We start from the raw sequence: 24,702 nt of genomic DNA on the forward strand, positions 1-24,702 counted from the left end.
TCATGTGCTCCAGCCCCCTAATCATTTTTGTTGCCCTCCGCTGGACTCTCTCCAACTTGTCCACATCCTTTTTGTAGTCAGGGGCCCAAAACTGGACACAATACTTGTGAAGGGAAAACAAGATGGGGTCTCTGTTTTTGCTGAGAACTGATTTTAGAAATGGCTGTAAAAAGCTTGAGATAGAAAATGTTCTTTTAGCAGTTATTTAATCTTAGAATGTTTTGATGTAATGAAATAGTTAAGAGGTCTAGACGCTAGTAGAGATAAAAAGCAGAGAAAGACATTGTAACTTAGATAAGGAAAGTTGCAAGTATTCAGTTAGAAAATTCCTAGATAATACTTTAGTATGTATGACCATGGAAACTGTGACATGTAAAAACTTGTTTATACCACCCTATAAATACAGTCAGTTTTTTGGAAGCAAGCGTCGTTCCTTACATTTGAAGGGACCACCTTCTTTACATAAAGAATAAACTTTGACTTTGCTAAATCTGTTGTTTGGCTAATTCAGGACTATCCGCTGAGCAAGAGAACTTGTAAGTAAGGACCCCTGAGTTTGGGTTCTTCCACATACTCCAAATACAGCCTCACCAATGTTGAATAGAGGGGGATCATCACTTCCAGCAGAAGCCCACTCCCATCAGGGGGAAGAGGGAGGACCCCTGTCCCTCCTCCCACTTACCTGCTCAGCTGCCCCTTCTTCCCCCAAAAATCCCTGGCACTCGTGTTCTCCATCCCTCCCCCAAGCCCATTATGTGCCATGCAAGTTCCTGGGCAGCTGAGGTGATATCTGCTATTCAGCTTCCTGGGTTCATCGGTAATCTCCTTGGGAAATCCAACGTACCCAGGAAGCTGAGTAGCAGATACCACCTCCTCAACTGCCTGGGAAAAATAAGCAAAAACTTCCAGCAGAAGCCCACTCCCAACAGGGGGAAGAGGGAGGACCTCTACAGCCCAGGTCGTGGGTCTGCGGTGACTATGCCAGAGGAGGCTTAGTCCCCCCCTAGCCTATTATACCATCACCCATGCATAATTGGTTAAACAACCACAAATGAGTAACTGTTAAAGGAATGTCAGGTTGGAAGGGGGCTTCAAAGGGGGGGGGGGGGGTCTACAGGGCTCCCTTCCAGCCCTGATATTATTTATCTTTATTAATAACCTAGATGTAAGAGTAGAGAGCATACTGATCAAATTTGTAGACACCCAGCTGTAGCTTACAAACACTTTGGAGGATAAAGCTGGAGAAGTGTTTAGTGTATATAGTTTGTACAATTGCTGTACGTAATAGCATAAGTAGTTTAGCAGTAGGACATAAGTGCTTATTGCCTGGGGAGGGGCGCCCTCATCATTCCTGGGGCTGGGTATGCCTCAATCACCGGGTTTCAAACCCTGTGCCTCCTCAGGGCAGCACATGCCCCTCAGCGACCAGGCACATGCCATATGAACACCTAACATGGAATGGACACAAGCAAGCACTCACAGAAGAATACCGTGCTTCTATCAAAGGGAAAGAGGCTACATATATGATCACTATCCAGGACAGTGGGATGGGGAAAAAAGTAGTACAGATCCAGTCATTGGGTCCCTCACTCATTTATCTACAGGCTAAAAACCTAGCACTAGGGACAGGTTTGCATGTTGTAACATAGAATGCATTAGTGAGGAACCAACTGTGCAGGTGCACTACCTTGGGTTGAGAAAGATCCCTTCTTCCCTACTTCTATGTAGGATCCCTGTGCAACACTTGAGATTTCATTGAATAAATAACCAGCCACAGCTCATATTTTTATAAACTTTATTATCACCAAATACTAATGCTCAGTGTGAATGATCATAGTCACAGAATGGTTTAAGAGCTGAAATCATTCGGACAAAAATAAAGTTGCAATCAGCAAGGAAAATCATAGTGCCTTTTCAATCTGTCCAACGACACAATAGCCAAGATGAAGTGTATTGTGCAGCATAGGAGACTCAATGTTACAGATTAAAGATCTCAAGGATCCACAAAAAGGACTTTTGTAATTCACTTCACCCCTTATCTAACTGAAGTAGGGGCATGCCCCTCATTGTAGTTACAATACTTCTAAAAGGAGAACAAACAAACCCTACAAAAGTTCTGCAGGAATAAGAGGGATCCCATTATCACCCCAGTCTGAGTCACTACCATTTACAGCAAAACAGATTGCCAAGAGTTATTGAATGTATAAGCATGCAGTGCATTAGCTACAAAGCAGTATCAATAATAATAATACAATTTTGGCAATTAAGTATTATAGAAAAAGCAGCCATAACTTCTTAGACAGGGAGTTAGGTGCATTTGTTAAATATATTTTCAAGCAGAAACAATTACATAAGATAATAAAGGAAAAGCTGCTGGGCAAGACCAACTCATTTACAGTTTCACAAATTGTCTTACTGACAAAAAAATTGCTTACACCTTTGAAATGCTGTGTAACATTGCATTCCAGCAGTGGCAAAGGACAAACTCAGATCAGAGATGTGAAACTCAGTGTAAGCAGAGACTAATTTACTCTGGACAACTGCAGGTTCTTGACAGAAGTTACAATTTTCTACCACTTCAGATGTACTTTCCCTACGTTTTAACATTTAGCTTTTCCAAAAACAGTGTTTTAATTTTTATTCTAAGTTTGCTTTCTCAAACAATACAACTGTGCTAGGTGCAAAAATTGTCTACAACAGACAGCATGTTTATAGGTATTTAAGAAAACAAGATTATCTTTTTTCCTCCAGCTTAAAAGCAGAGCATCCAGATCATGGTCATCATGGTAGCTATGCTAAAGACTGCTTTACTAATCATCATGGTTGAACTCCTGTTACACAGATCCTTTTGGCAGCATCTGAAGTTAAAGTTCTCAGACTTGAATTCCTCTTGTATTTTGGTTACATCGCAGTTGGAATATGGAAAGCACTGAGTTATCGTCCTTTCACCTTTAAAAATATTTAAGAAGTTATACAAAGTTACTAGCTTCCCTGTAGAGAGAATTATTTCACAAGGGTATTCAAAGATACATTAGATATTCACAGGGATTTCCCTGCCTTGGTTTTTGTTGTAACAGAATGCTCTCATGAGCCATCTGGGACATAAAGGTAGAGGTGATGCCAAATTAGAACTTCTTATATATTAGAATTTGAATTTCACAACTGGACTCATTTCAATAGAAGACCAGAACAGACATCACACACAAAGAAAGACATCCCTGAGCCTGAGTTTTGCGGATCTGACTCATCTCTCATACCAAGCACTGCAATCTGCAGGCAAGTGGTTCTTGTATATCATATATAACCAACACGGTGGAGGGGGCCTTCCAGTGCCAAACCTGGCCAAATGGGATCATCTGGGGAATTCAGATCCTAGTTGCTGGAGTTCTGGTTGGGACGCATCTTTACTTGGAATGCAATGCAAGGAACAATGCTGGCAGGCACAGGCAAAAACCTACAATTGAATTTTCAAATTGGAGTGCAGGGAAAATGAAAGTGCTGATTACTCCTCAGTCACGTGCCACTGGGCATAAAGAAGCAACTGATACCCCAACCTAAGCCAGTGAACTGGAGAGTGCTGGCCTCACAGCTGGCAGAGTTTTTTTTAAATAAAGAGTTTTCCCCACACTCCCCAGTCATGCCACAGAGCAGTCTGTTGGATACTTAACTGCATGACAATATTTTTAAACCTTAAATATACCCCTTTGGAACATCCACAGCTGTTTCATGAATGTAACAGTTCAAACTGTATTAGCACACAATTCTACGTAAAACTGAAGGACCCAAAAAACAAGGACTTCAGTAAGAGTGTACTTCAGATGGACATTCATACATAGTGTAATCAACTAATAGGGTTTTATTTCAACATTGGAATCATTAAAATTGAATGAATCTAATATACTGTATTTTATTTTAAGTCTATCACATTAGGGATCGTACACATACCAATTTTAAGCCATAGGCAAGCATCAGAGTTGCCTGTGCAGGTAACATTGGTCTTACATGTCTCAAAAGACAGTGGACAGTTGTAACACTTCAGCATATCCCCTAAAAGAGAATGAGAGAGGGAAGTTTATTATTTAGTAACTGGCTGCTTTCTCCTTGTACACGTTCTGACACAAGTGTGACTATTCAATATTACTCTTAGGTCAAAACAGTTATAAATCCCTGGAATCATAGTTTCATGATAATCTGGTTCAAATACTGCAAATATACCTTTAGGTCAAGCCAAATAATGCTGTAGTATTCTGATTCCAATACTGAAATCAAATTCAGCTCCTAATACATCCAGGGAGACAGATTTATACAACTCTACTGCTTCTTCCTCCAAACAGCCTGAGTTGCAGCAGTTGGCAGGGAATTCCCTCAGGACCTGACTCCAAAATGGCCCACAGCAACTAGAGCTGGATTTAAACAAACCATATAGCAGCTGCTCTGCACTGCCCAAGCCTGCAGTCTCCATTACATTAGCATCATCCTTCTTTGTTTTTACCAGTGACATCTGTACTGCCCCACTTGTCCACTTCACCAAAATCATTTACCTTGATCTTCTTTGACCCTTACCTCCTCCCAGCTCTAGTCTTCTTACCCCTTTTCTGCTCTCATTAATTCCACCTCTTACCATCCCCTTTACCATTTCCCTCATATCCTGTTCCAGGAAGTTCTCAGTTCCCCTGCAACTCTTCTTTGCTGCCAATGACATCAGTCCTAATCCTGGCCCTACTGCTCTCACTCCTCACATTATTCCTACCTCATGCTCACTCCTCTGACTCTATGCCGAGCCCATATCTCAGTTGGGACGCATGCTACAGTGTAGAAATAAAACAAACAGCAGTACCACCAAGACATGCATGTCAGTTGACACATGGTTACTTTATTCTAATCTTCTTCCTTCTTTTCCCCTCCCTACCCCAAATTTGTCACTCTGACTCCTTGTTTCCTGTCTTAAGTAAGATTGCAAGCTTCTGGGGCAGGGACTAGATCTTGTGTGTTGTGTAATATCATCATCATACTTTGAGCACTATGGGTTGAAGACTGCTCTTTTTTAAGCTAAAGCAACTACAATGAGATCAGAATCTGGCCCTACACAAGTAGGGACTTTTGTTCTAAGGAATGGTGTCAGGTACATCAGAGTCTACACAAATCCATTCAGACCTTTCACATCACATTTTACAATGTCTGCCAACTACAGTATATTACTTCCTCCCTCTTTCAGAGCCTCTCTTTTTCTGCAGTGAAGTCACAATCAGTCCTTCATTGAAGGATCAAGACCAGCAAGTGAAGCAGAGATGGTGGCAGGGAAAGCCCTTAACTCCTACCCTAAGACTAGGTTTACACTTTCCATGGCATATGAAGTACAGGTTCTACATGGCTACATGTGTAGCACACATCACAGTGAAAGGCTCTGGCAACTTCCCCTCTGCCAGAGTCTTTCCCTCTGAGGAAAGACTGGAAGGGGGGAGGCAGTGCAGAACTACTCGAGCTTTTCACCGCTGCTTCCCCACTGCCACAGGTTTTTGTTGCTGTGAGCAAATGCTCCCGCAGTGCGGAAGCAGCTGGACGCTAGCCAGTGAAAATCAACAGTGTAGAGATGAGAGACATTGCTTAGATATGCAGAGATCCTGTGTAGGGGTTCAGGCATGTTGGGCACTCTACTCTGCTAAGCTGTGCATCACCATCTACACTGCTATTTATACCCATGTTAGCTGGGTGTGCAGTGTCTGTACTCGAAGTATAGACGTATCTTAAGTCCATGCGCTTGTCTTCCACAATATGTTTCGCAGAATCCATCCTACAGAGGGCAGTTTTAAGTGTTCCTGTCACCCTCTAATCACTACACCCTGAAGAAGCTACTTGGAATGGATTGTGAGGCCATGGAAGCAAGTGTCAAGTAACCACTTACTGAGTTTTGGCCAATAGCACTCTGAGGTACTGGAGGTGTTAACATAACCATGTCCTTTCAGAATAGCAAAGGCGGGGGTGGGGGGGGACTGCTGAGCTCAGTGCTACTGGAAACTGACAATGCTTTCAATAAGAGAAAAGCTGCCAGCTATACTTAGAAGCCGTGGTACAGTCTATGTTCAAAAATCATATCATTTGAAGGCAACAGTCTAGACCACTGCCACCTTGCATTAAGTCTTCCATTTGCAATGAAGATTATCAAAAAGTTGTGAGAGTTGTCACACCACCACCACATCTAGATGTCTCAGATTTCCTTGACATTTCAGACCGAGTCCTGTCTTGGGTATGGTGCAGAAACTGCTCTTGTTGTGTTGGATGATCTCTCAGCCCTGGACGAGGATCAACTAGCTTGCTAATTACAGATTGAACAAGTGCTTTCAGCTTTGTTGATCACAAAACACTGATGACATGCTTGTGGACCTGATGTTGCTGTTTGAGCAATAAGCAAAGCCACTCAGTTCTCTCAGCTGGAACTGTGGGGTAATTACTACTCTGACCTGGCAACAATCATGTGACATTCTCTTGGTCAACATTATATACAAAAAATAGGAGGGTTAGTGAAGAAGCATAGGTTGCAGTGCATTCAATATACTGATGTCTCCCAGTTTTGTGTTTTTATTTCATTTGACGCAAACCAGCATCTGGTTAAATACAGAGCATGGAGGACAGCAAACTGGCTGAGGCTCAATGCAGCTAGGTCAGAGGTGATGTGAGAGTTGGGGAAAGCAGATATGGTGAAGTAACACCAGACAGATGACTGGATTGCGTGGGACTACACTTTAAAGCCATTCAGAAACAAAAGCAAGTGCACAATGTGGTAGCTTGCCTGGTGAGTGGGATGTCTTCCCATGTGCAAATTCAGCCAGTGCTTTGTGATCTACAATGGCTGCTTATGGAGTCCAGGTGAAGTTAAAGAGCTTGGTATTGCTCTATAAAGCAGTAAGTATTTTAGGAACATCCTACACGAAAGACTATGTTTCTCTCCATACGATATCACAGCAGTTGAGATCTGCAGAAATGTGAAGTGAGTCCTCTTGATATAATGGGGGCTGCTGGAAGGGTATTTCCTGTGAGGGCCCCCTTACCTTTTACTCCCTTCTAGACATGCTGCAAGGAACATTTTGAAAGACAGCCAAATAAATTAATACAGTTTATGAGTTGATGCATGCAAAAAAAGTGACTTCCTTTTTTAGTTTTGTTTGTGCTGTCTGGATATTAGGTGACTGCTGTGCAATATTTTGGGGGGTTGCTGTTTCTTCTCTTTAGATTTAGTTATTTTAAAAGCTGGTAAAAATCAGAGATACCAACAGTGTAAGATGCTCTTGTTTTTTTCTAAATATTATTACTATACAGCTATGAATGTCAAGGGTTACTGCTAGCATTGGGTATTAGCAACAAGTAGAGATTTGTATAGACATGCTTCCTATTCAAGCCTGCATCAGCATGAAACCTCTTATTTGAAAGGTCAAGACATAACCTTTCTTTAATATATCATCAAGTCCCTTTCCTCGGAGGCAGGGAAGGAATTGATTAGTAAAAGGGGGAAGTGAAGAAAAGGAGACCAAGTGGAAGAGAGAAGAATCCCCCCCCCCCCCCTCCTTCTTGCAAAGGAAATCTCTCCCCTTTCTATCCACTTAAAGATAAACTTCATACACACCCGCTCATGCACACACAACCCATAGTAGAGAAATTTGAAAAGATTGCAGGTTATAAACTAAAAAAATGAAAAGTCTCCACGTAAGAATTAGAACTTAACACTCCATGTAGGATGGTCCCAGGGATTCCCTTATAAATTTATTTCCACATGCACCCTACTTAAGACAGCTGTGTAATAACCTGTGTATTTGATGCTGGTCTGGATACAGCCAAAAAACACATCCTGTGCAATTCCATCTATGCCAATTCCTTGTTTTAAGTTCTTCATTTGCTTGCTCTCGATTTGTGCTACATTATTATTGTATTAATGTTTACATAATTTAGCTCTATGCGGACATTCTATTGCTGAAATTGGATTCTCTTATTGCACTGAGCTGTAATTGGTTTGCTGTTTGCAATGCAATGCATGCTGCATAGGAGATTCAGACTGGCAGACCACCATAGAAATCCACCAGTGCTCATGCACCTACTCTCGCTGAAGTGCTGCAGGTTTTTAGATGCCACCCTGCCTCTAATGCCAAGTTCCATGTGAGAGAGCTCATAGTGTAACAATTTTGTGCAGGAATCTTGACTCTGACTCTCAGACACAAAGCCTCCCCTGGTAGCAAAACGAAGTATAGCTCTGTTCAGCAAGGGCAGGTGCATACTTCCCCAGATCTGTGCAGTACAAGGGATCACTAAGCCTACTATAGCTAGGAGAGCAGAACATCCTCTGGGGAGCAGTTCAGTCACTTGAAGGAAAGTGGTGAGGAACCTCCTCCTGCATATTTGCTTAACATCAGAACAGCTGCTTGGGCCTGATGCTGGACTCAATTTGCCCTTTAATGTAGGCACTCTAGGATACCTACCAGAACTGCAAAACACAGCCAGAATAACGAAGACAGTGAGCAGAACATAATTTGATTTGTTCCCTTTCATGTTTCTTCTTAGATCTGGAAGCAAGAGCACAGCCAAGAATTAGGATTGTGTTCCTTAGCTTGAAATATTTAAATGCCAGGAAAAGATCTACAAAATCATTCATAAGGGCAATAGGACTGGGAGATTGCCACCTGGGTCCCCATCTTGAAAATGGAAATAGTGATGCTCCCATACCTCCTGGGATGTTGTGGGGATAAATTCAATATTGCATTGGATGTTACAGTGATGTGGGCTATATAAAATACCTACGATAGTGATAGCGTTGTCAAAGAGGACAGAGCTGATCCCCCAGCCCGTGTGGGGCAATGGCTGGAGTCCCCTGGAGAGGTGGGGGGGGGGGAATGTCGATCTCACCTTCTTAAACGAGGAGGCAACCAGGCAGATTTTCCAAGTGCTGGAGTGGTACTCGGAGCTCAAAAGGGCTGAGAAGGACCAGATCAGCAAACTTCAAAGAAAAAGCAAGATGTAACTGGATTACAGGGAGAGACAGGAAAATATAGTCTGAAGAAACACAGAGAACTCTGCAGAGTCAGCAGCCTGGCTTATTCTTTCTGCTCTTACTGGGGAAGCAGATTATTCCTGCTCAGGAGCACCCACCTAGTAATCAGAGATGTCTGACCCCCCCACACCCAAACCAAATCAGGCTTTCCCACAGGATAGGAGCTTCCTGCTCACCAGGCTCTGCCCTATAATCTCCACCATTTTCCTCCCTGCAGTTTTCCTGAGATTCTCACCTTCATTGCAGCCCTCAGGGGACACCTCTAACCAATCTAAACAGATTTGGATCCACATGATTGAAGAACTAGTGGTCCAACCATGAAACTGGGAGCCAGGAACTGCTAAATCCAATCCTTCCTTCCACATTGATTCCCTTCGCTTTTGTCTTGGACATCACTTAACTCCTGTCTCTGTTTCCCCTACTGTGAAATGGGGACAATAACCTATACCCCACAGGGGATGTTTTGGGGAGTTCATAAACAGTTTTTAAGAACCTTTACATCTTAAGTATTATTTTATTTGATGACTGGCATGGGTACAGCAGGTAACTAGGAAAGAACACTGGATCATTCTGTTGCTTTGGGACAGGTCATATTTTACTGATACCACTATCCTTTGTGATGCACCCAAACCAAAAATAAAAAACTTCCTTCCAGGTTGCGAACCATCCGTAAATTTACAATTTTTAACACTGTCCATAATCTGTAAATAAATTAAAACGCCTGTGAAACTGGATAGAAATAAAACGTATTTTGACACTGATTGGCAACGTTCCGAATCACTTCTTGTATCATAAAACTACATAAATACCATAAAACTATCAATTTTTTGTTTTCTATTATTGCGCATACTTAAAGAATCTAATCAATTAATTGCAGCTAAAACAATTGCGTAATTCCAAATTCCTGTGTACAGAATATTGTGAGTGAGTACACACTTGTGACATTATTGTATATGGTATTTTTAATGATGTCAGTAAAAAGTTTACCATGTCAGTTAAAAAAAAAAAAAAAAAAAAAAAAAAAAAAAAAAAAAAAAAAAAAAAAAAAAAAAAAAAAAAAAAAAAAAAAAAACCCACAACACACCAATTTCAGATCTTCATGTCAGTAAAAACTAAAATGTAAGGTTGGCAATCCTGCAAGACGTCTTTTTGCAGCACATCCCTGCCTGCCACCACACCTCCAGGTTCTTATTCAAGAACAGCAGCACTTAAACACCTACAGGATCTCCACAAAATATTCTTAAAACTACAATACCCACTGGAGAGGTGAAGAAACAAATTGACAGAGCCAGATGGGTACCCAGCAGTCACCTACAATAGGACAAACCCAACAAAGGCAACAACAGAACACCACTGGCCATCACCTACAGCCCCCAGCTAAAAATCTCTCCAACACAACATTAAGGATCTACAATCTATCCTAGCAGATGATCCCTCACTCGTTCAAGCCATGGGAGGCAGACCTATCCTTGCTTACAGACAGCCCCCCAACCTGAAGCAAATACTCACCAGCAACCGTACACCATATAAGAACACTAACCCAGGAACCTATCCCTGCAACAAAACCCATTGCCAGCTCTGCCCACACATCGACTCTAGTGACACCATCACAGGTCCTAACCACATCAGCCACACCATAAGGAGCTCATTCACCTGCACATCTACAAATGTAATGTATGCCATCATGTGCCAGCAATGCCCCTCTGCCATGTACATTGGCCAAACCGGACTGTCACTACGCAAAAGAATAAATGGACACAAATCAGACAAAAAATGGTAACATCCATAAACCAGTAGGAGAGCACTTCAATCTCCCAGGACACTCCGTAGCTGACTTGAAAGTTGCCATACTTCTACAAAAAAAAACTTTAAAAACAGACTTCAGCGAGAAACTGCAGAGCTGGAATTCATATGCGAAGTTGACACAATCAAACTGGATCTGAATAGGGACTTGGAATGGTTCTCATTACAAGAAACACATTCTCACCTTCTAAGCAATGGTTGTGAATAGGCCTCATCTACTGTAACTGAATGGACTTTGTTTACACCTTCCCTCCCCATTGTTTTTTCTTACCTTTGGATGTATATATATACCGCCTATCTGATTTATATTTCTTGCATCCAAGGAAGTGGGTTGCAGCCCACAAAAGCTTATGCCTGCAGAAATGTGTTAGTCTTTAAAGTGCTACAGGACTCTTGTTTTTAATCTAAGATGTGTTTTCCAGAAATCAATTTTTCTAGCTCCTATCTCATCTCTCATTTTTCTTTTTTTTTTTTTTTTGGAAATGTGGAGAGCAGAACTAGATGAAGTAACCGATTAGCAATTTCACCCACATCACATATAGAGATAGTATCTCACTATTCTTACTTGATAATCCTTGGATGTGTACAGAGAGAACTGCGTTAGCCCCTTTTGCCACTGCATCACACTGTCATCTGCCATGATTCCTGAGTTCTTTTCACAGAATCACTGCTTTGTGGGATATCCCCCATCTTTCAAGTTTGGCCTACATTCTTTATCCCTAATATATGACCTTTCACTTGGCAGTACTACAAACATGTTTGATTGTGCCCACTTTCTGAGAACCAGCTATCTGGATCACTCAGTAGACCAACTATTGTAACTTTCTACCCACTAACATTTTGTGGGTGATATTAGCTAGCCGTTTTTTAATCCAATTAAATTGAGCCATGTTAATTTTGTATAATGCTATTTTTTAAAACTGGTGTCCCTCGTAAGTCAAATGCCATACAGTAATCCATGTATACCACATTAGTTACCTTTATCAACCACACAATCTTGTCAAACAAATAGGATTCTTTCACAAGACATTTTCCACGAAACCATACTGACTAGCAATACTTACATTTTTGACCTCTAATTCCCTATTGACAATTCCAGATCAGTCATTATTTTGCTTGGGATCGATCATCAGACATACTAATCTGTGATTAGCAGAGTTATTTTTTAAAAGGGAAAACAAAGTATTGGCACAACAATGGCCTTCTCCTAGTCCTCTGAAATTTTCCCAAAACCTAATAAAAAATTACCAGTGGCCTGGAACCCATCCATTAAAACTCTTGAATGCACGTTGTTGGGACCTGCTAATTTTAGAATTAATTAACTTTAGTGAAGATGCCATTTAATAGCCTCAGTTTGTTACAGCTAGCTACATCATTCAGCTTTAGCCCAAACTGGGAACAGAAATATGGATTGAACAAATCTGCCTGTGTCATTTCGTAAGTCTCTTAAGGGTTGGTTCAGTAAAAAACAAGCCAACATCTAAATTCATCCCTGGTGAACTCCCCTGAATAAACAGAGTCACACAAGGACCCAATACATCCAGGCATATGAAATAGGAAAGCCAGACATATTTAAGCAATTGACAGTTAACAGCAAAGGGTTCCTGGCTTTTTGGAAGCCTCACATTTGAACGGCATTCACAGCTGCTGTGCTGTGGTTTAATGCTCTTTGGCCAACTCAACAACTATGGAGTATGAACTGACTGTCTCTTGCTTCACACAGCTTTCTCTTTGCAAACGCATGCAGTCTCAAGTTTCTTGGACGTTAGGCTTATTTTTGTTGTGTCATTATCTTACAGCAATATAAAGCCACTTGACTTGCCCTTGCTCTACAGCATGTCCAACTGTACATGGTGAGCAGGAAGGAGTGGTATACAGTACTTTAGTCTCTGTGGGCATTATTTTGATTATCTGCTCAAGAGACTGTGCAGAATTTTTAACAGGACTATCCCGTGAGTAAGAAACTCCAGAATGTGCTAAGTGTGGAAGAATCTTGCCAGTACAAGTTGGCCAGTTTGATATTTTCCTTTACTTATTCGTGCTGCACTTTGATTCGCTTACTGACACGTATTTAGGTGTTCTGCTAAGCTTGCAGCTTGAGAGTTGCATTTCTGAAACAACACATCCTTTTAGAGCCAGGCTCTTTTGCTCTTTCCCTGTGTCACACGCAACAAGCTACAGCGAAAACACGACCCCGTTAGCAGCCCTCCCCCATTTCAGCTGCTTTATACGCCCTACTTATCTAGGCAGCATAGATCCAATATCTGAGCCTGCTCACTCACCATTTATCTTTGGGGACAGAAAAATGTAAAATGGGCTGATAAACGCTGGAGCCGCCCACCACCGCAAACCTATTACAAACAAGAAGGGCGACCGTACGGGGTGCCCGGTCAGGGATCCCCCCGAATTTCCCGAGCAGGATACATTTAAAAACCACAGCCATGGCACACTCGTGACCCGGGAGGATTGCATGGATCCGCGGGGGTGGGGAGGGGGGTGGTGGTGGTGGTTGCATGTGATTTCCAGACAAAGAAAGAACGGGCAAGTTAGGGTCCGCCGAGGGCACGGTGGGAAGCCTGCAAATAAAGGATCCAGAACTTGAGGCAGCATGGGTGGGAGGGGAGACAAATTCTGCAGCCGAAGCCCCTCGGTTTCCTTTCCCACCCGCCAGACCGCGCCCGTTCACACCGGCAGGCGTCCCCGGGTCGCCCCCTCCCCGCCTTCCCGGGGGTCTCCGGCTGAGCCGCCTGTTCGAGCGGGCGGGAAAGGAAACCGAGGCAGGGCCCTCGGCTGCAGAAGCGGCTCCCCCCCCCGCCGCCCCGGCACTACCTATCTCCCGCTAGCGCCCGGACTGGGGGTCCCGTCCCCCCCCCGGGGCACCGCACAGCCCGAGAGGGAACCAGCGGCTCTGCCCCGCGCCTCCTCGGCCGACGAGCCACGTCGCGTCCCCTGCCACAGACAGACAGACCGATCCCCGGCCCGGCCCGCAGGCCCCTTCCCGACTCACGCGCTGCCAGCACCCGCCCGACGAGCGCTCTTCCAGCGGCGTCTCTGGGAGAACGTGCAGCTCCCCTGCCGAGCGGAGGGAAAAGCCCACGCAGCAGCAGCAGCGCTGAGTACGCAGGAGCCCCTCCCCCGCCCGGGAGCCTGTCGCTGCGGTGGAGCTAGGCGGAACTCGTCAGCTGCCCACTCAGCCGCAGCTGTGGTTATTAGCTCGCGCAATTGCTGCAGGGAGGGGAGGCTACCGGCAGCTTCCTCTACCCCTCACCGTGTGCTAGTATCGAGAGCGTCTTCCACAGTCTCTCTTTGACTGGCCTGATTGGCTAATAAGGCCCAGGTGTCAGGTCAGGCCTCTGCAATGACAACTTATCCGCTCTCTTTTGCCTCCCCTGGAGCCATGGTTCTCAGCCAAGGGTGTGTCATCTCTAGATATTTGCTTGATTTTACCACAGGCTACACGAGCAGAGTCAGTACAAACTAAAACTTCCTACAGACAGTGATTTGTTTATACTGCTGTTTAAACTATGCCCTTAAACGTAAGCACAACAGTGATATTCCAGTTGATTTATTTTATAATTGTATGGTATAAATGAGAAAGCAAGCTATTTGTTTCAGTGATCACGTGCTGGGACACCTTCGTATTTTTAGGTCTGATTTTTGTAAGCAAGTAGTTTTTAAGTGAAGTGCAACTTGGGGGTAGGCAAGACAAATCAGACACCAGAAAGGGATACAGGAGTCTGGAAAGTTTGAGAGCCACCGCCCTAGAGGAAAGGAAATGTAAGCCCTTCTTTTCTGGAAAAGCACAGGCTGCAACAAGCACCAATTGTAATTCCTGTTGGGAAAGTTGCTAAAAACATTCCTGTCCCATTTGTCAGGGATCACAAGATTTGGACTAGTTTTCCTTTGTTTTCACTTGGCTAAGAATGGATGTTGAGGTTGGAGACAACTGTTTCTGCTCCAGGGACTGTGGAGTTTTAAGTTGTGAAGGAGAAGAAGGATCATTTACAAATTAAGGAGTTATGAAAGGGAATTGCATTCTCTGTGAAAGCAGGGAGAGAGATAATTCAAGTGGACCTGCCCACAAAGTGGAGGCCGAAGCAAGCTGTAATAAAACAAAACAATGGTGCGGCTAGAGCCTTTGGAAATGGAGGCAGATGGAGTAAAGATTTTTGCAAAAGGAAATCCAGACAAAAGTCAGAGAACAAATATGCAAAACCAGAAGAGAGCTCTGAAATGAAGGCAGACAGCATTGTTGTAAGATGAATATGTGCTTATTGGGGCACTGTGGTAAAATACAGGAATGATAAGGCTGTAGAATCAGGAACAAGACAATTCGGAGACAAAATAAAAGGAAAAAATAGAACACAATTTCTTTAATGCAGCTCTCTCTCAAAGCTTCCTTTCTCTAGCCCAGCAGTTTTCAACCTGTGGTCTGTGGACCCTTGGGGGTCACCAGACTATGTCTAAGATTTCTAAAGGGGTCAACACCTCTATTTGAAATTTTTTAGGGGTCTGCAAATAAAAGAAGTTGAGAACCACTGCCAGTTTACAGAGTGGAAAACCAGGACTCTTCTAAACACATTAGCTAAATGGGACCTAGATCATTAAGAAATTATAGTGTTGTAACACTTAGATTGTATTTTTTCCACGTCCATGTTTTAGTCTCATACAGCTTTTCCAAAATAGTTTTTCCTCCTGAAATATGACATCATTATCTTTCTCTAAAAATCTTTTTGAACCTAGTTATACAAAATGTGCCTCTATGGTTAACAGCTATAAGCAGTAATTTATTTACCCAATAGAACAGAGCACTTAATGAAATAGGACTTATCATTCAGAGGGAGCTAAGAGGAAGAATAAGCAGAAAAAAATATGGGCCTGATCTTCAGATGATGTGAATTGCCATAACTCTATTTAAGTGGATGTAGTTTAGCCAATTTGCACCAGCTAATAGTCTGCATCTAAATGTTTATCTCTTCTTCCTCAGATTAAAAGCAAAGTATCCAAAAATCCTGGTTATCACAGTTGCTACAGTGAAAACTGTTTTTCTAGCCACTATGATTAGCTTCTTGTTGCACAGTTCAGTTTGACAGCAATAGGATCTAAAGTTGTGACCATTAAAGACTGCTCCAATTTTTGTTTTTTGCTGTTGCATCTGGTGTTTCCAGCTGAAGCCCAGCGTCCCAAACCCCAGCGCTCCATGCAGGATTATAGCCCTTAGCCTTGGTGTTCCCCATGAGGCTGAAGCCCAGAGACCTGGTGCCCCTGCAGGTCTAAAACCTGGAGTCATGGTGCCATCATGAAGCTGAAGCCCTGAGCTCCTCCCAGCCCCAAGCTTCCTCCTCCCCGAGAGTTCTGAGACCCCCACCTGGTAGTTAAAGTCCAGAGCCCCAAGTCCACCCCCCTCCTCAGTTGAAGTCCCTAGTGCCCCCCCCCCCCCCCCCCCCACACACACACAGTGGCGGAAGCCAGAAGTCCCAAGATCCCCCTCTCCCCGCTGGGCTCTGGAGTTTCTATAGCATGTTGGTGGGGCCTCAGAAAGAAAAAGGTTGAGAACAGTGGTCCTAAACACTGCCTTTCCCATGGAGTCTGGTGTCCAAGGTGGTGTGACACTTCTGCTTCTGTGCACATGGTCTTGGTAGCTCAATGAGAGCTAGTGGGAGTATAAATAGTTGCGTAGCCATGGTAGCACAGGCACGGCAGTGGAGGCACAGCTGAGCAATGCCGAGTATGTACCCACTGTTTTCAAGTGGGTTTATACTCAGCATAGCTCAGTCATGCTGCCGCTGCCCGTGCTACTGCAGCTACACTGCCCAGTTACACTCACGCTAGCTCTCCTTGAATTACCATCAGTATCTGTATTTGAATTGGGGAAATCACACCCCAAGTTTGTGGTGCAGACATAGCCTAAGTCTGGGCTGCTGGGAGACCCCAATCTCTGCTAATGATCCACAGCCAGGAATCCATAGGCGTGCGCAGCACGTCATTAGGGTGTGCACCATCTTTAGCAGCGGTGTCCATTCCATTCCACCGGCGGGCCACATTTGAATTACCTGCTGGCGGAATTCTCGCAGCATCCTAGTCTCTGTTGCAAATTCTGACAGCTCCTTCTTTTTTGGTAGCAGCTCGCTGTGTCCACCGAAAAATCGCACGCGTGCCACTCTTTCAGCAGCACAGCGAGATGGCACCGCGGGAACCATCAAAAAGGTGCGCGGGCCAGATACAAAAGGTATGCTTGCCACCCCTGCATTAGGGTGTGCCTGGGTACACCCCGTGCGCACGCCTATGCAGGAACCCCTCTCTTGGAATCAGGCTGTTCAGATCCCTAAGCCCTTTCTTGTGAGAATGTGTTAAAAGTGCCTGCCTTGCTCCATGCAAAATGGCCAGGAGGGGGGCCTCTTTCTTAACCATTAGGTCAATGGTACTCTGTGCCTGATGAAAAGAAGGGGATTTGAACTGGGATCTCCTGCCTTTCAGGTGAGTACGCTAACCTAACCCTAACTGAGTACCCTAACCACTGGACAATAGAACAAGTCTACTGTGCTTATGCCCAACTAATATTTAATTAGTCAATTAAAGTGGACTAGCTTCAACAAGAGAGATTGAGCAAGACCCACAACAGAATATGCCATACCCAATGGTTAGGATGCTTACTTTAGAGGTGGGAGTTCCCTGTTTAAATCCCTTCCCTTCATCAGGCACAGAGGGAAATTGAATTAGGCTCTCCCACCTCCTGGGTGACTATCCTAACAACTAGGCAAAAGTTTATGAGGGAGGCCTCTTCATCCTTCCCTCTTGCTGCTTTGTTTTGAGAAAGGTGGCCTCTAAGCACACATACCAGAGGAGTCAGGTACCTGGGGGTGCGGGGAGGAAGAAGCCCAGGGAGAGCCACAGACAGTGCTTGAGTCAGAGGCAACCCTGGTGGTGTGTTGCGGCAGGAGCCCCGCCAACTCAGTGGCAAGCGCCTTTGCCATTGCTAGGGCCCTGGGCTGGGATGCAGTGGAGATGTGTGGGCCTGCATCTCCCTCCCCCCTTCCCTAGCCACCCCGAGAGAGCTTCACCCTCCTTACCGCTCCAGAGCGTGGACCTGCTTGCTCGCCTGCCCTGCCTAAGGGCTGGGGCGAAAGACTAGGCTGCTCCCCGGCAGGGGATAGCCAGGAGGGGTGGTCCCCCTCTGAGAAGGACCCAGAGGGAGAACCCCGGATGCTGTCCCCCCCCTCCCCCAACAGGGGCATGACCACAGTGGGTGATTAAGGATCACACCAAATGCAGATGCAGCATGACAGAGCGAAAACCCATAGACTTACATGGGGTCTTTTCTCTATAAAATGGGACAGAAAGATGAAGGCTGGAAGTTTGGGTCTACATCATCACACCAGCCAGGAGTACCGGTGTGCATCAGCAGAACCTTGCTTCTCATCCTCGTGCTATAGTCACCTGGCCAGTGACTACCACGAGTACCAAGAGGCTGGGTAACTATGACATCTGTGAGACCCCTATGAATGTTTGTCTGTCTCCTTGTCTGTGTATGCCTGTCTGTTTGTGTGAGTGTGAATGAAAGCACCAATTGAAACACGTGTCAACGAAGTATGTTTTATTAACAAGAATCTCTAATTGTAGTATTGATACAATGTTAATACTGTTTTCCTAGTGTTTACATTATTTATACTATTTCACTAAAGCAAAGAACAATATTGATGTTATTACAGTTTTGATACTTTTCTTTTTATTGATACTATTTACCAAATTTCTGTATTCACAATAAAGGTGGCTTGTTGCCTTATCCCCTGAAAAAGATTCTGTGATATTTGTTATTTGAATAACACCTAGGTAACCCATTCCAGTGTTTCACCACCCTCCTAGTGAAAACCCTTTTCCTAATATCCAACCGAGACCTCCCCCATTGCAACTTGAGACCATTGCTCCTTGTTCTGTCATCTACTACCATTGAGAACAGCCTTGCTCCATCCTCCCTGGAACCTCCTTTCAGGTAGTTAAAGGCTGTTATCAAATCCCCCCTCATCCTTCTCTTTTGCAGACTAAATAAGCCTAGTTCCCTCAGCCTCTCCTCATAAGTCTTGTGCTCCAGCCCCCTAATCATTTTTTTTGCCCTTCGCTGGACTCCTTCCAACTTGTCCATATCCTTTTTGTAGTGGGGGGGCCCAAAACTGGACACAATACTGCAAATGCAGCCTTAGCAATGCCGAATAGAGGGGAATAATCACTTCCCTCAATCTGCTGGCAGTGCTCCTACTAATGCAGCCCAATATGCCATTAGCTTTCTTGGCAATAAGGGCACACTGCTGACTCATATCCAGCTTCTTATCCACTGTAACCCCCAGGTCCTTCTCTGCAGAACTGCTGCCTAGCCCATCAGTCCCCAGTCTGTAGCTGTGCATGGGATTCTTCCGTCCTAAGTGCAGGACTCTGCACTTGTCCTTGTTGTGAAACCTATGTCGTCCCCCCCCCCCCCCCCCCCCCCCCGTTTATATTGATAAGGATTTTATTCTTGTATTTAGTTTAAATCATATGGGTTGGTCTCCCTGTTAGTGGAGTGGGGTCAAAAGGTCAGCCTGGACAGAAAGCAGTCTTAACGGTCATCAAGATCAGATTTGCCTGGCAACACCTGGTGGGCCAGTCAGAGCCCAGCGGGCTCGGTTGGGGTGCCGTGTACATAGGCTTGGTGCCGTGCGCAAAAGGCTTGGGTGCCGTGTGCGCCATCTCGAGAGGCGGGAAATCACAGTCCTCTGATTGGACCCCAGTGCCCGGTCCGAGGCTATATGACACCTGTACACCTAACGGTCAGGGCTGCCCGTCACAGTGGCAGTGTGTTGGGGATACCAGCTGTGGTTGTTTGTGGGTAGGACTTGACGGACCTGAGCCGAAGAAGACGAGTGTCGGACCTTCAGCCGAAGCAGACGAACAACTGTCTGGAGTCGAATAACATCACCACGGTTGTGGCAAAGAGAGATCGTGAGCATGCACAAGAACATCATTAGTGACTCTGGGGGGTTGACCAAAGGGTTTGTTTTAAGAGGTATTGGGGTCTGGGGTTCATCCCCAAGTGTTTCGACTCACGTGTTTTTATTCAGTTGTCACCTCAAATAAACTTACCTTTTGTTTTGGAAAAGATCACTGCGTCTGTCGTTTAATGTTATCTCCAATGACAGATGCGGCAGGGTCAAGGCCCCTCACCCTAGTAACCTGTTAGGGCATCACCTTTCATCCCTTATAGATTTGGTGACCATAAAGGGACCCTGGTTAGAACGTTAGCGTCAGCCAGTGGTCCTTTCATTTTAGGGTGTTTATCGTGTTACACGTGGTGAAAGTCGAAAGCAGCTGGGTGCTGCGAGGGAGGGTCCCTGGTGTTGTGTCTGAGCCTCATCACCTCAGTCAGGGGCTATACTGACCCACTGCAGGAGCACCATCTGGGACTGCAGACTCACATCAAGCTCCGGCAACCACCTTATCCAGGCAGACAAGCCGCGTGGACGCACAGGCTTGCTGCCTCACACTGCCAGTTGGTGTAGAGGGTAGTCCGCTGTTCCAGGGAACACTGTAGTTCGGACACCTCAGCTGGAGAGTACCCATTGGGGAAATCAGCACCGGGAGGAATGTGCGGGTGATGCCCTCATTGCTCCGTGGGGGGGTCCGACACCTGGGAGGTAGGGGCCTAGCTAGTAGATAGGAGGCTACTAGTGGGGGGCGCCCTCCGTGGGAAGTGCACTCCCACGAGGTACGGTATAGGACAGGTCGCCGGGAGTGGCCTGCTGCCTTTGAAAGGTCGCTGGGAGGGGCCTATTGTATTTGAAAGGCCGCCGGGTAAAGGGTCTACTGTATTGAAGATGTTTGGCTGCAGCAGACAATGTTCTGGAGCTGAGGGCTGGAAGAAGCCTGTAAATAAAAATGAAACAGAACGTTGCCTGCTTAATTTATGTAAGGGACCGAATCCCTGGGAGGAAGATGCGTTTGGAAGCGGAAAGCCCTTCGACGCATTCAGAAGGTTGTGGGAGGCCTGGGTAGTTGCTAAGCCAAAACCATCGCGATAAGCAAAAAAGCGGGCGTTACTATATGGTTTATATGCGGTAGCGCGGAAATTGGAGGCTGCCAACGCAAGCCTGGTGGAAAAAGTTAACTCGGGAGCCGCTGCCCTGCAGGCTTGTAAGGCTCGAGTACAGGAGCTGTTGGTAGAACGGGAAGCTGTGGCCGCTGAAAGACGGCAAATAGAGGAGCGCAGCGCCGTAAGAGACTTAACGCAAGTTAAGCAAATAGAACGGTTATAGGCAAAAGCGGGAGAAATAACGGCCTCTCTCAAAGAAAAGGACCGTGAGGTTAACAAATTGACCAGGGAGCTTGAGGACTCAGGTGCGGCCGTTAAAAAAGTGTTACGTGAGCTCAAGGAGGGGAGGCAGGTGGCTGACCACTCGGTCTGCCTCAAAAAGCTAAAAGAAGTAACCCAGCAATTGCAAGAAGCCGAAGGGCTGTTGAAGTGCAAACGGCGCATGAAGCGTGTTTGTTTTAGCAAGGGGGAGGGGACAGATTCGGACGAGTCCGAATTCGGGATGCCCGGGCTGTGGGGGGGGAGAGCATACAGTTTGTCCGTCAGCCTCAGGGGAGGAGCAAGGGCTCTGGGGACCCAAACTCGCAGGGGGAGAGCAGCGGCTCGTAGACCCCACCATGGTAGGGCTAAAGGCCTGGGGCCATGGTCTGGAAGAAAATCTAGAGGGAAGGGAGGGGCGAAAGCTCTCCTGTATAGAAGGAAGTAAGAATGGGCACGAGCAGCCCTTAACTGCTTTTGATGTGAGTAAGCAACCCTTAAATGCTATAAACTCGGTGCCAGTTAATCCGGTGACCACCACCATTGTCAGACGTCCAGGGGAACCCAATGAGGTAAGACAGGAGGTCCATAGCTACACACCAAAACAGGCCAGGGCGATGGGGAGAACGATCAGCCCATTGTGCCGGGGGACAGTTGTCAATTGGGTGGCACGTGTGGGAAAGTCGCTGTACTTGGGAGTCGATGTGGTGGCCCTGATTAGGGAATGCACGTCACGAGAGGAGTTTTCCAGCATCCCTAGTAACATTCAACTGGGCACTATTAGGGACGTTAGGGAACTGTTAAAGGATTTTAAAATGCTCTAGACCTGGGCACAGCTTTATTGGATTCTATTATAATGAAAAACAGTTGCCTCAAGAACGTCCAGAGCAGTATATGCTCCAAAAGAAAGTTTTGTACCAAATGTCGGGTGCTAATGTAGTGGATACCCCAGGGTACAGAGAAGAGGTGGTTCGAGGTTTATTGCCAACACTAAAAATAGCTTTGGGGGCTCTGGATCCCCTAGAATATACGTTAACTGAGCTAGAGGAAAAGATAAGAAACGCATACGAGCTGCATGTAGAGGTGTACGGCCGTAAAGATCAGAGAGAAGCAAGCCGTAATTACAGTGATGAAGAGCACCGTAAAATTAGAGATACGCCGGAGAGACGGGGATACGGTAATGAAAAACGCTTAGACGACCCCTGACGGAAAAAACCTGTACGGATAGTAAATGTTAAGGAAGACCAGAACAGAAGTCAGTCGGCTAGATTTAAGGAAGCACCACAACGATCAAGATACAGTGCCGATGAGGAATACCGCACATTTCGCAATTCAATCTGGAACAGATTAATTAAATATGAAAAAAGGGAAGACATCGATGGATTACCACTGGAAGAATTAATGAGACTGTTAAACAAGCATGAAGGGTGGAACAAGGTGGGAAGAGATTACAAACTCAACCTGCAATGACGGGGCCAAGTTCCCCTGGCGTCCTTGAAAGAAATCTCAGCTATCAGCAATGACCAGTGGGGACGTCCAGTGATCACAGCAAAACTAAGGGGGACTTTTGGAGAGGTGCAATGCAAAATGCTGGTCGATACTGGGGCAGCAGCCTCACTAGTAAGCGATGATGACAAAACCAAGCAGGCTGTATGGCCTATCAAGAAATGGAAACATTTGGAAGGCTTCAATGGGGGCAGTGCCTAACTCCATTTACTGAAAACCTCGTATGCCAAATGGGAAGCATGGTGTGCACAGCAATGTTTGGGCTCCAGCCCTTAGATGGTGTCGGTATTCTGGGAGCAGACGTTGTGAAGAAGCTAGGAGCCATAGCGGATATCCCCAATGGAAAATTGTGGAGCCAAGGTGGAGTAGCAGAACCTTTCAGTGTTCCGGCCTCGCACCGTGTGGCAGCCATTAAAGCTCCAGATGACCTAAGAGCATACCAACATGGGAACCTGAAATCCATGATCCAGGGTTGTTGCTGTGGACTGAACCTCAATTCTCTTGACCCATGAACCAGATTTTCATAAGGCTCTAGTTTGCTCCTGATCAAGACTCCCTTAATGTTCTGTAGTCATGCTTAGAAAGGGAAAAATACACGCCTGCTAAATTTGTTAAGAAAGATAACGTCACCTTTGACACAGTGCCCTGCTCTTTTCATTTAGTAAGCAATGTACAAACTGCAACAAACAGGGATATAGATAAATATAATGTACTGATGATAGAGGACATTCATAAGCAGCAGATGTGCATGTGTTGCAGTTGAAAATTTATGAAATATGACAAAGTCTACAAATGTTCTTAAATAAGATATATCTGTATGAAGAAAGAGAAAATAACAGGACCCAAAAGCGTAAAGAACCTGAGTATATCTCTACCAGGCTGTGAGCAGGCAGTCAGAATCAGGCAGTCTGAGAGATCAATAATAAATTACAGTTCATGACTATTGATCCTTATCAATAAGTTAATAGTTTTGCTGAAGTCAATGCAAAACTCCTATTGATTGTAAAGGAATCAGAAATTCTTTTTGTATAAATAAGGACTGTCAGACTAGAGAGAAGCTTTCAGATACATCAGATTCAAGCATAACCCATTTGCACTCAAGATATTTTCTGTCTCGCATTGCACGTTTGCCAAACTATCTGTGTTAGAACAAAGGTTTCCTCCCTCCCTTTTCTCCTGCAGTGAAGTCACAATCCTGAATTTGTGACAGTTCCACAAGAAATGACTGATTTCCACAGGAAATGACTGATCTCACAAACATGTGAATAAGGGTCATATGACTTCACTGCAGACTCAGGAGACACAATGGAACATATATGGGCAGGAAAAAAATCATTAATTCATGACTATACATCTATATAAAATTCTCCCCTTTGGTTTATCTGTGACACCTACACAGACACTGCATGCCCTTACAATGTGTGGTGAAAAAGAAGCTACTCCAGCATAGGGGCATTCCTGGGTGGACTATGGGAAGGAGGGGAAAATGTGCATCTGAACTCCCACAATGTTTGTGTCAACGCTGCCCTTGCTGGATAAAGACAAACTTGAGCAAGTATGTGTGATCTTATAGCCCTCAAGTGGCTGCATACTAAATAGGCTGTTGAAGCCCTTGAATGTTTTTGACTTACCCATAGTACTCAATAAGAATAATCAGAAAGGCTGGCAGGGACCTCAAGAGGTCATCTAGTCCAGCCCCCATGCTGAGGCAGCCCCAAGTATATCTTAACTATGCCTGAGAGTTAGTTGTCTAACCTATTCTTAAAAACCATCAGTGGCAGGGATTTCACAACCTCCCACAGAAGCCTGTTCCAGTGCTTAATTATCATTATAGCTAAAAAGTTTTTTCTTAATATCTAACCTAAATCTCCCTTGCTACAGATTAAGCTGATTACTACTTGTCCAACCTTCAGTGGACATGGAGAATAACTGATGACCATCCAATGACCATTTATAACAGCCCTTCACATATCTAAAGACTTCTCAGATTCCCCCTTTACTTCTTTACTCAACACTAAACATGCCCAGTTTTTTTTTTTAA

At 45.0% G+C, this 24,702-nt stretch overlaps 1 protein-coding gene across 3 annotated transcripts; it reads right to left on the minus strand.

Moving 5' to 3' along the window:
* Positions 1-1,781: 1,781 nt before the first annotated feature.
* CD59 (CD59 molecule (CD59 blood group)) lies at positions 1,782-14,070 on the minus strand. Of its 3 annotated transcripts, none has more exons than XM_067557530.1 (5): positions 13,862-14,070; positions 8,890-8,980; positions 8,466-8,549; positions 3,946-4,047; positions 1,782-2,949 (listed from the first exon to the last, which is right to left on the minus strand). In XM_067557530.1, the coding sequence occupies exons 3-5, from the start codon at positions 8,533-8,535 to the stop codon at positions 2,753-2,755; spliced, it is 369 nt and encodes a 122-aa protein (XP_067413631.1). In that variant the 5' UTR covers positions 8,536-8,549; positions 8,890-8,980; positions 13,862-14,070; the 3' UTR covers positions 1,782-2,752. The 3 variants fall into 3 exon arrangements, with proteins under 3 accessions (XP_067413631.1, XP_067413630.1, XP_067413629.1); XM_067557529.1 differs by having other exon boundaries at positions 8,890-9,004; positions 13,845-14,070; XM_067557528.1 differs by having other exon boundaries at positions 13,845-14,069.
* Between the last annotated feature and the right edge of the window lie 10,632 nt (positions 14,071-24,702).

The sequence above is a fragment of the Emydura macquarii genome, unplaced genomic scaffold (assembly GCF_026122565.2).
Source record: "Emydura macquarii macquarii isolate MOO-44397 ecotype Brisbane River unplaced genomic scaffold, CSIRO-AGI_Emac_v2 contig_1876, whole genome shotgun sequence".
Classification (NCBI taxonomy): domain Eukaryota; kingdom Metazoa; phylum Chordata; order Testudines; family Chelidae; genus Emydura; species Emydura macquarii.